Genomic DNA, 10830 nt, shown 5'->3' with positions numbered 1-10830 from the left:
TCGTTTCATCTCTCCCGCTTCCTCATTCTTTCCGCTCGCTTCGTCGACTTCGTGTTTTCTGTATTTTTTCTTCTGACGGTTCACCATTCCACCCCTCCGCCATCTCGATCCGTCTCTCAATCTCTAGGTGTCTGCGCAGAAGTGTGCGTGTGCGTGTACGCGCGAGAGGCGATGCACGCGGTGTCTTCGACGACCCGCCTTCTTCACCTTTCCCACCCCCTTGCCCACACACGCTTCACAAACAAACAGCGAAGACAACAACAGCAAGGTGCTGAGGCAAGGCAGGCGCCTACATACACACACACACACACGTGCTTACTGGATGCCGATGTATGTTTGCCTACCTGCCGTCGCGCTGCCAAGCGAGGGAGCGCCACGGCGGAGGAAGCTCGTTCATTGTGGTGTTATTTGTCTCTCCCCTTTCAATTGACGCTCTTGGAAGTGTAGTGCGCACCTTGGCTGCGCGGCGGTGGCTTGCGCTTGTGAGCTGCACAAGATCGCATCTCGGTCGCCGGCTTGGGCGACCTCATCTCTGGCACAAAAGTACTGCTGCTTCTAGGATGAGCCGACGTGCTTCGGCTCCTCATATCTCGACGCTCTTGTAGGCGCGCACATGCTCTTCTACAGCCTTCGTTTGCCTTTCTCCCTTTATGTCTGCCGCATTTCTTGCCTGGATCCGTATATGCCCCCACTCCCTTCCTCGTTCTTCACTGGCCGCCTCCCTTGTGCCTACACCCACCTATACACACATACAAATACGCACACAAAGGCATATACACACAAGACGGAAGGAGGGCAGGATGTCCACGCGGACGTACTGCGTCATCCCACATGAGGCGCGCCAAGACACCTCCTTCTTCCAGGGCGTCTTCGAGGATGGGGTTCGGGTGCTCTACCGCGGCCGCCTACAGTCACTCGTCTTCTCTCACGTGCTGAGCCCTGCTCATGATTACGTGAAGCACGTCAATGGCCCGCTTCTAGCTACGCTGCGCGAGGGTGGCAATGCTACTCTCGTGCTTGCGACGCCGAACTCCGAAGATGTGGTACTGCCCCCTAAGCCGATGGCGTCGGGTGTGAACGGCACCGCATCGCAGGTCCAGGCTGATGCGCGAACGCCTGTCGCACGCGTACCTTCATCGTCAACGTCGTCTCAGAGGCCAAACGCGGGGTTGGCGGAGGCCACGGCAGTGGCAATGGAGCTATACGCGCATCTCTTTCCCTTGCTATTTCGGAATCTCGAGGGCTGCTCAGCAGCCCGGCTCTCTGCGGTGACGGTTTCCGCGTCGGAGCGGGTGCTGCTGGACGGCCTCCGCGAAGATCGTCGCATCCGCACCCTGGAGGAGGCGCACAAGGCGACCGTGACGCGCAGCACCTCGGCAACGGAGTGGGGCACGATCTTGCAGCTCCTCGAAGACCGCCACGTCGCGCTGGAGGAGTCTCCGACATCGCTCGAGGGGCAGACGGCCTGTGTGGTGACGGTGGAGCTGCAGGGCTATGGTCGACTGGTTGTTGTCGACGCGGCCAGCGCGCAGGAGCTGCTGCAGCAACTCACGCTCATTCTCCACATGCGGGCGGACGGTGCGGCTCGCACCTACCCTCCACACACTCCCCTCCGCGACCTTTTAGAAAGGAGTGTGGCACCGCAGGCAACGGTGCAGGTGCTTTGTGTGCCAGCACCGCAATACACGGTGCGACAAACGATGCGCGTTCTTTACTTTGCCGCCACAGTGGAGGTGGCGCAGAGCAGCGGGGCTGCTGCTGCTGCTGCTGCTGCGACGGACGCATCAGTGTCAACGACATCCTGTTCTAGGCCGCCGCGCAATCGAGCGGCGTCATTGTCGTCTGCACCGTCGAAGCTCTTCTCGAGACCAGCAACGTCCCCGACTCCTTCGGCTGTGGAGGCGAGCCCCACCCACGACAGCGTCGCAGACTCCAGTTCCCGGCGTGTTAGGGAGCTGGCTGCCGTGCGTCCAGACGTAGAAGAAACATGCAGGAGCTGCAGCAGCTGTAGTGCCACTAGTGGCTTTCGAGAGCGGACGCCGGCTCAGTTACCGGTGCCGAGTGTGCAGCTCGATCGAGACCTTCAGCGAGCGCGAGAACAGCACCTACTCAAGCGCCTTGTGTTTATCGAAGAGCAGCTGCGAAGCTCGGAGGAGCAAGGCCGTCGCGCACAGGCTGCCCGCGATCAAGCACTCCAAGAGCGCAACGATTTGAAGCGCGAGCTTCGCGGCAAGACAGGCCTCTGGACGGACCTGCAGCGTGCCCATCAAGCAACCAAGAAGGAGAACGCCGACTACGCGCAACTGGTCGAGCGGCTCGTGCGGCAGGTCCGTACGCTGGAGCGGGAGGCAGCGCGGCAGAAGCGGCAGGACGCCGCGGTGGTGAAGCAGTTGCGGCAGGCAGAGACGGAGAAGGAAGAGCTGACGGTGCAGCTGACGCAGCTTCGCAGAGAGGTGCTGCTCTTCCGAAAGGATGCCACCCGACGCGCACGGGAGGCGACACTCTCGCGTATCTTGCCGAGCGAGACGTCTGTGCCGGTGCCTGGAGCTGCAGCGGAGCGGCAGCCTTCGCAGTCCCGACACGCGCGCCGGCCGGCACCTCCATCAGTCTCTTTCATGTCTACGAGTGATGTGGGACGCCACTCCCCTCGTGCGCGGCGCATCGATGACCGCATCACGGATATGGAGGGCTCGTTAGGCAAAAAGAACGGTGATGTCCCCTCTCTCACACAGAAGCAGCAAGACCGCATAGCGGCGATCACAGTGGACGAGCTTCGCTGGCGAAACCGCCAGCTGATGCAGGAGGTGGATCGACTGCAGGAGCGCCTGCTGGCGGCTCTCACGGCAACGGCGAAGCGAGGAACGACTGAGAGTGCCGCAACTGGATCAATGGCTGATCATCGCCGAGATGGAGGTTGCCCCACGTGCGATGTCATGCAGGAGCGTATAGAGCAGTTTCAAGCGGAGCTGGCTCACGTTTGTGAGGAAAAAGATGCGGTGCTGCGCCTCATGACCAAGTCTTCTCCCTTCCTCCGGCCTCGCGATACAAAGCCCACCATTGCTGCAAACCTGCCGCGGAGCTGTGGGAGCACGCCGCGTTCACATTCACGGCCTTCCGAGATGAGATGTGGCGGTAGTGAAGACGATGGTGACGCCACGGGTATTCGCAGCGCGTCCCAGCCGGCGAAGGCGACTCCCACAGACTGCACTCAACGCGTTGCTGCTTCTCTACTCGCTGGCTGCGCGTCTCTGGATGCCCAGCTTGCGTGTTCACAGAGGGCACTGCTACGTAGGCTGCGCGGCGGCGCCTCCGCAAGCGCGCCGGCCAGCAGTGAGCTGCTTGACCCTCTCTCACAGCTCTCGCCCGTCATTCTTCAAGAACACAAAGAGGCTGTGGCTGCCCTTGCAGACTCGCTTCGGCAGATTGCCGAGAAACCGGCTTCTCGTGTGGCTGCCACACGTTCCGCCGCCTTTCCCGCATCTTCGCGAGACGCTTCAGCAACGACGCGGACGTTGTTGCCACCCGTCCCCCGCTGCGCCACCGCGGCGGACGCCGACACGCTGACGAACTACCTTTCCTTTGAGGTGGAGCGTTGCCAGCACCTGCGTGCCTTCATCCCGACCTTTGCGCAGTTGGCGGTTGCGACGGAGCACCTCGCCATGCGTCTTGAGGCGACCGACGCCAACGCGAGCTGAGGGAGGGAGGGCAAGGGTCGGGTCAAGAGGGAGAGGGGGGTAGCTCGCGGGCATCAGGGAAGGCAATGCGATACTCCGGTCGCTTTATCTCAGATACTCGTGCCTTGAGTTTTGGGGCGTATCATTCATGTGAGTTTCTCGCCTCTTTAGGCGCTCTCTCGTGTTGTGAGGAGGTGCTGCGGCGTTTTGTGCCCTCTCGTTGTGCTCCCTGTGATGTGCGCGCTGTCACGAGATGGTGCTCATACCCACTCTCTCCCCGTAAACTGTTTCTTATCGTTCACCACTGCACCAAGGTAGACTGTATAGATGCCTAGACCTGCACGTTTGTGCCAACGTGTGCACATATATATATATATATATGTATATATGCACAGGTGTGTGTGTGTGCGCGCTCATGTGCTCAGATGCGTTCCGCTTCGGGGTGGGCACGGGGGCCGGGACAGGCGAAGGCGTTGCGTGAGGAGGATAAGGGAGATCGCTAAGAGCGGCCGTCTCTCTGTGTCGCTTTGCTTCCCTGCCAGACCGACGAGCAACGGCGGACCTCTCCCCTCCCCCTCCCCACCCACGGCTGATCGTTGCCACACAGACGCAAGGCACCCACGAGTAATATGGCATACACACACAAGTATGGCATACGCGCGCACCACCACCACAGCATCACCATCAAGCGAATCAACATACCCAGCCACCCATGCACAATTGCTTACTTAACTTTGCGAATTGCGTACCACGCCGGCTTATGCCGGCTGCTGCAAGTGAGGGCTTCGGCGTCTTGAGGACGTGCGGCAACCCGTTGGGCACGAACGAGATACGGAGGGAGAGAGACCACGGACGAGTGGGCGAAGGGGGAGGGGAGGGTGCGACGCGCTCCGTTTTACGAATGCGCCACGTGCGTTTGTGACACCCTCGCCGCTCTACTTCAACATGGTTGAAAACGAAAAAAAAGAGGTGGAGCAACGAATGCACGCTACTGTGATGCGCATCCTTGCATGCCTCTCTCCAGGTGGCCAGCGGTTGACCCCTCTCTCTGCTGAACGCTTTTTTTTGTTGTCCTATCAACGACACCCGTGTCTTCTCCGTTTTTTTATCTTCACCATCCTCCGTGCGCGCTGTACACGGCCTGCGGAGCTTCTTTGGTACCCTGATCCACGATGGCGGCCTCAGAACGAGCAAGAAGAGAAACGCATGAGGCTGCTGGACGTGAGCAGACCGTAAAACCCCTTGCGCGTCTGCGTCTTTTCGAAGGCCCTCCTTTCTCTATACACCTTCACCGGGATGAGCTCTATCGCCAGGGCTTCGTACTCGTCCCCGGAGTACACGCACTGCATTCGCGATTCGCGCTTTCGCCACAACGTCTACGAGCCTGAGGCGGACACATTTCTCTTTCTCGAGGCTCTCGACAAGGATGCCGAGCTTCTCCGCTCCATTCAACCAGACCGCTGCGTGGAGGTCGGGTGCGGCTCCGGCACTGTCATCACACATCTCCGGTGTCTACTAATGCCATCCGTCGCAGCAGCAGCCACACAGGAAATTGGTGCAGAAAAGCCTGATCTCTGCTGCCGCGCGAGCGGCACCCGCAGCACTGTTGGCGGACCAATGTTCTGTGCTGTGGATGTGAACCCGCTGGCTCTCGAGGCCACCGCAATCACCTGGACGGAAACCCTTCTCAAGTACTTTAGGGAGACGGTTTTGACCGACTTCTACGGGCGTATATTTCAGAGTGCCGTTCCAACCTCGCTCGCTGCTCCAGTGGTGCTCTCGGCCGAGGGGGTTGCGCCACCATCACTGCGTGTGGATGCCGACGACGTGACATCTTCTGCGCTGTCGGCTTCGACCTTTTGCCTTCATCGTTTCCACGGCGATCTCTTAAACGCTCTGCCTCGTGGGAACTCGGCGTCTGCGCTGTTCGATGTCGTCCTCTTCAACCCCCCGTACGTCCCAACCTCGCTCGAGGAGTTACAGGATGCCATAGCCCAAAGGGACGTGATCACCACAGCGTGGTGCGGCGGGCCGCGAGGACGCGTTGTGCTCGACCGGTTCCTGCGTCAGCTGCCTTCCGTTCTCTCACGGCGCGGTGTGTGCTACCTGGTGCTTATCAAGGAAAACAATGCGACGGATGTGGTGGCGTTTGCGCAGACTACGTTTCGCGAGCACCTGCGTTGCAGCGGGACGGAGACTGTGAAGGATGAGGACGACATGCTTGAGGCCTCGGAGGTGACGGCGCGCTACACGGGCGAACATTTAAGCGTGTACCGACTGCGCTACTTGCCCCGATTTCAAACGCCATGAAGGGCGCGTACTCCAACGTGCGAGACGGCACATCCTCATGCGCTGACATTTTCTCTCCCTGCTGGCCACCTCCCAGCGACGCAAAGCAGAACGGCCCAGAGGTGCGAGGCCATTTTTCGACCTTTCCTGCGAGTGCATGGCGCTTCGCTTTTTCGTTTCCGCGTCCATCTGCGGCTATCCGCGTGCACGTGATCTAGAAGGATAAGCGCGACGCGCGCAGACACTCGCAAGAAAGTACGGCAAGGTCGATTCGAATCATGCCACATCCACGGTTTCACCACAGTGCCGCCTCCCTGAGCACGCTTCTGCCCACATTGTGGCATTGCCAGGCATTTATCCACAGGACCCTGCGCACGCGCTTCGCGTTCGATGGGAATCCGTTTCGCCATTGCATCATCACCCTGCTCGACATGTCTCTGTTGCATCTGTGAGGTGTGCGCGTGTCTTCTGTACACGCGCAGCACATCTCCTTCCTCTCCTCCATCTATCCCCCCCTCACGCGGCTTTGTTGCCTGCATACGCATTCACGAAGGCGCACAGCAGGTGACGCACCTCGACACCCCTAAATCACAAACTCACGCTAAAGAAGCGCCTGCTCGAGGCCTTTTTGCATCTGTACGCACTCATGCGAGAGATCGTGGCAGCGGAGCCGCCGTTCGCCTGCACGCCGGCGCTTGTTCTAATAATTTCAGAGCCGAAGCACGCGCAGACGCTGCTGCGGGCCGCAAATCTGCACCTTCCCCTCGACGAGACCGAGGGTGGGCATTTGAAGCGACTGCGACCGCGCCGCTGCGTGACACTGGTGCCAATTACGGAGCCCCGATCTCCACCACCTGCGACTCCGCCCTCGAGCTTGGAGCTTCTCCTCGCACTTCAGCCACTCGAGAGATGCGGCGCGGCGCACACGGCTTCCATCTTGACAAGCAATGCTTCTTCTTCATGTGACGCGATCGGCGGGATAGGCGCCAATTCTGGCGCTGCAGGCAGCGACCATGCTGCCTTGAAACACCGGCTTTTGTGGCCTTTGACTCGAGCAGAGGAGTCACTGTGTGCTGAACAGGTGCTTAGGCTTCTCTCCAGCGACTTCGCGTCAACCTCAAAAGTGGCGCCGTTTCGTGCATTCGTAGAGACGGCTTCTGCCGTGACCGCCGGAAACTCCGCAGCATGCGGCACACGCCAGCAAGCGATCGGGATCTGTGACCGCAACGATGACACAGAAGACTATACTTCAACGTCGAGCTCCTCTCGCGTAGGGGACGACACCGCACCCTCCTCGGATGCTGCTGCTGCTCCTTGCGGATCGCTTGCTTTTCAAATCATGTCTGTGCCAGCGACGGCCCCGAGGTCTGATCCGGCGGAATGGATGAGCGCTAACCGCGTGTGGCCGCTCGCTGTACCCCGTCCTCACGCTCCCACTCTGCCGTCCGCCGCGTGGACGGCAGAGGTGTGCGCGAACATGGTGAAGCACGTGTTTCCCCTCTGCCGTGGTCTGCACCGTGTCTGTGAGGCTCGCGATCAACGCGTGCGTGCCAGCAGGCTTTCTTCGGAGAGGGGGGTGGAGGAGTCCTCGAAAGCTGCGTCTTCGCCGCAAATCAGTGTGGCGGAAGAGGAGGCTGTCGTCGGCGCGAAGGAGCCCGGTGGGCTGCTCGACATTGTAGCTGTCGTGATCGATCCTTCCACAGGGCGTGTTGTGGCGACCAGTTCTGGCTGCACATCCATGCGAGTGGACAACCCTGTTGCTGCAGCGCCGTACTGCGGTATTTTCGCAGAAACGCCCTGCGATGAGCACACCGTTTCATGGAAGCGGCAGCGCGCAGCAGCGCCGCAGCAACCGCGCCTGATCCTCGAACACCCCGTGATGTACGCCTTGAAGCAGCTGGCCGCCGTACAGCAACAAGAAGAACATCAGCGGCAGACGATGCAGCCTTCCCGCGGCATGGCCGGGGCGTTCACCGCCCCTGGGAGCCTGGCGCCCGGGCTGTCCAGTGCGGCCACTTCTGAGGGTGCGCGCCACGCAAACAGCTCTCGTCCATATCTGGCGAACGGGCTGGACCTCTACGTGACGCATGAGCCGTGCGTTATGTGTGCCATGGCGCTGGTGCACAGTCGCATCCATCGCGTGTTTTTTCTCTTCCGAAACGCAGTCCACGGTGGTCTTGGCAGCCGCTATAACCTGCATTTGATGGCCTCGCTGAATCACCACTTCAGCGCATACGAGTGCACGGAGGCGGCGGAGCTGTACACGACGCTGTAGTACCATGGGTTTGCAAGCGAGGGGGAGCACGTGCATGTGCTTGTGTAGGTGTCTGTGCATGCCGCTGAGGCGATGATAGTGGCGATCTCACGTGTGGCTCTGCCGTTGTGGTTGGGAGCGTGTGCGGCGACCTCTTCACACATACTGAATCAAAACCGATGTGCGTTGACATATCGGGCTAGAAGGGGGGAGCGGCTCTCTTGCACGACACGCGCACGCATCAAAGCTGCTGCACACACCTCCGGCCCAAGGAGGCACAACGAAAAAAAAAACAATCGGAACGACCGTAAAATGGGCAACACGGCAGAGCGCAAGTGTGCCGCCGTGCTGGCAGAGGGGCTGAGGGGGCTCTGCGGAGCGGCTTTACCTATTCTTTGCTTTTTATTGGAAGGCCAAAAACGTCAAGAATCGACCGTCCCTGACAACAACATTTTTGATCGCTGTGCGTGGTGGCAAAAACGGCAGATGGACGCATCGTCGGCGGGCTCGTGGTGCCCACGGCGTGTGATACACCGCGTGTTTCTTTGATTGCCGTTTTCCAGGCTCCGGGATGGCGTTGAGGAAGCACGCGGAGGAGGTTGCCCCCGCGCGCGTTCATCACTGCCATGTGCTGTGTGATGGGCCTGTGACACGCCGGGCCGAGTGACGTTTGACTCACCTTTGAGGGCAGAGAGTGGACGCGCTGAAGAGCAACAAGAAGGACCCAGGCAAAGTCGCGGTGCGGCCTGAATGCGGTTTATTGCTTCGCATTGGAACAATAAGACGCCGCATGGGCGCTGGTGCAGTGCCGAGTGTGACAAGGCGAGCCGATAAAACAGAGCTTGTGGAGGCCATGAGAACCACCTTCCCGGCATCTCTCATTCGGTGTCCGTGTTTCGCCGGCTCGTGCAGATGTTTCACCGCTTTCAGTGACGCTGTGATGCACTCTTTGAAGCACCACCTCGTTTTTCTCTGTTCTTCTAGCGTGCGCACTCTCCGCTTGCTACTCCTCCCCATCTCTCTGCGTGGCTGTTGTTCACTTTTTCTGCCTGCACGCCACCTGTCGGACAACACCCCCGACCTCGCCCGGAACACATGGCAATGCATACACGCACAAACATGCAAATACACACAGAGCCACGCAAGAGCTCTGTAGCACTTTTCTACTCGTCGATAGCCGACGACGGAGAACATAACCATCAAGTGAAGAAGCCCGCGGCAAAAAACGCATACGCCTGCCTATGAAAAGCACCCACCATACTGAACATATAACTTCTCGCGGATTTTCGCATACACACAAACACACACCATTGTTGCGCTTTAAGCACAGCACGACTTACCCGCTTGTGCGTTCGTGCTTGCCGCTTCACGGCATCAGCAGGTGAAAGTTGGAGTGCCCACAGCCAGCATCAGGCCAGACTCGTACGCAGTTTTTTTGCCCTTGTTTTTTTTTCGTGCAGCATTTTCAAGTGGCTTCTTTAAAGAGGCTGCTTGTACGGGTTTTGCTACAGCCTTGCACGCAACGAACCACGACCTGCGAGCACTCGTCTGCCAAAGTCTGTGAATAATGACGCCTTTGGTGCTTCTTTCTACTTCTCGTGGAAAGGATGCAAATGCAAAGTCGCTAGCTGCGTACCTGACTCGCTCGGTGCTGACGCCGATCGCAACCAAAGCTGCGACAGCGGCGGGCAGCGTCTCGGCGGCGTCAGAGCCGATCAAATACCGCTGCTCTAGCACAGAGCTGCAGTGCGGCTACAGCGGCGGCGTCGACGTGTATCTTGCCATCGACAATCAGCACCGCAGCACCTTCCTCGAGCATAGTGTGCACCTGTACAGTGCAGCTCTCGAGGTATGTCCTCAGCTCTCCATTAGTATCATTCCCGTCATTCGCACAGCAGAGGCGGCGACGTGCGGCACAGCAAGCAAGGAAGAAACTCACGCGCCTGCAGCCTCCCCCTCGCCCTCTGCGCGCTCGAAACAGCAGCAGCAGTTCGACGGAGTGCAGCGCGGCGGTAGCGATGTCATCGAGCTGTACGACGATGCGGCGGCAGTACTGCGGGAGTGGAAGTTGGTGGACAAGGCCTTCATGCGCGATGCGGAGGGTTTTAAGCCGCACTACAAGTACGTCGCTGTCGGCGGCACATTTGACCACTTTCACTCCGGTCACAAGGTTCTTCTTTCTACTGCCGCGCTGCACGCGATACAGAAGTTGCGCGTTGGTGTGACGGATGCGTCACTCTTGACACGGAAGAAGTTTGCAGAGTCACTGCAATCGATCGAGCTGCGCATGGAGAACGTGGCACAGTTCCTGCAGAAGATGCGGCCGGACCTGGAGCTGGAGCTGGAACCCATCTCAGAGATAAGCGGGGGCACAAAGAGCATCCCCGACGTCGAGGCGCTGGTGGTATCGCCGGAGACGGCGAAGTCGCTCGGCCTCATCAATGAGATGCGCTCCGCAAACGGCGGCTTGGCCCCGATGGTAGGAATTTCGATTCCGCTGGTGGAATCGCCCACCGGCGAGTTGATCAGCTCCACCGCCCTGCGGGAGCGCCAGACGCAGGCGGATTAAGGTTGTGGGCGAAAGGGGCGGGTGCGCGGGACAGGGAAGGGAGA

The 10830-nt window shown here is 59.6% G+C and overlaps 4 protein-coding genes across 4 annotated transcripts; all 4 read left to right on the top strand.

The window, feature by feature from the left end:
* Window positions 1–650: 650 nt before the first annotated feature.
* Window positions 651–3695, top strand: LDBPK_322230 (hypothetical protein, conserved; the record flags this gene model as incomplete). The annotated part of the gene is made up of 1 exon (XM_003863589.1): window positions 651–3695. The coding sequence occupies one exon, from the start codon at window positions 651–653 to the stop codon at window positions 3693–3695; it is 3045 nt and encodes a 1014-aa protein (XP_003863637.1).
* A 1275-nt stretch (window positions 3696–4970) lies between these two features.
* On the top strand, window positions 4971–5984 carry LDBPK_322220 (hypothetical protein, conserved; the record flags this gene model as incomplete). Its single annotated transcript, XM_003863588.1, has 1 exon — window positions 4971–5984. One exon carries the CDS (start codon window positions 4971–4973, stop codon window positions 5982–5984), a length of 1014 nt encoding a protein of 337 aa, XP_003863636.1.
* Window positions 5985–6609: 625 nt separating this feature from the next.
* LDBPK_322210 (hypothetical protein, conserved) lies at window positions 6610–8238 on the top strand (the record flags this gene model as incomplete). Its single annotated transcript, XM_003863587.1, has 1 exon — window positions 6610–8238. One exon carries the CDS (start codon window positions 6610–6612, stop codon window positions 8236–8238), a length of 1629 nt encoding a protein of 542 aa, XP_003863635.1.
* Window positions 8239–9784: 1546 nt separating this feature from the next.
* LDBPK_322200 (hypothetical protein, conserved) lies at window positions 9785–10786 on the top strand (the record flags this gene model as incomplete). Its single annotated transcript, XM_003863586.1, has 1 exon — window positions 9785–10786. One exon carries the CDS (start codon window positions 9785–9787, stop codon window positions 10784–10786), a length of 1002 nt encoding a protein of 333 aa, XP_003863634.1.
* Between the last annotated feature and the right edge of the window lie 44 nt (window positions 10787–10830).

This window comes from Leishmania donovani, chromosome 32 (assembly GCF_000227135.1).
Source record: "Leishmania donovani BPK282A1 complete genome, chromosome 32".
NCBI classification, from domain to species: Eukaryota; Euglenozoa; class Kinetoplastea; order Trypanosomatida; family Trypanosomatidae; genus Leishmania; species Leishmania donovani.
The sequence above is the reverse complement of the archived record's forward strand: the minus strand, read 5'-3'. Positions and strand labels throughout refer to the sequence as shown.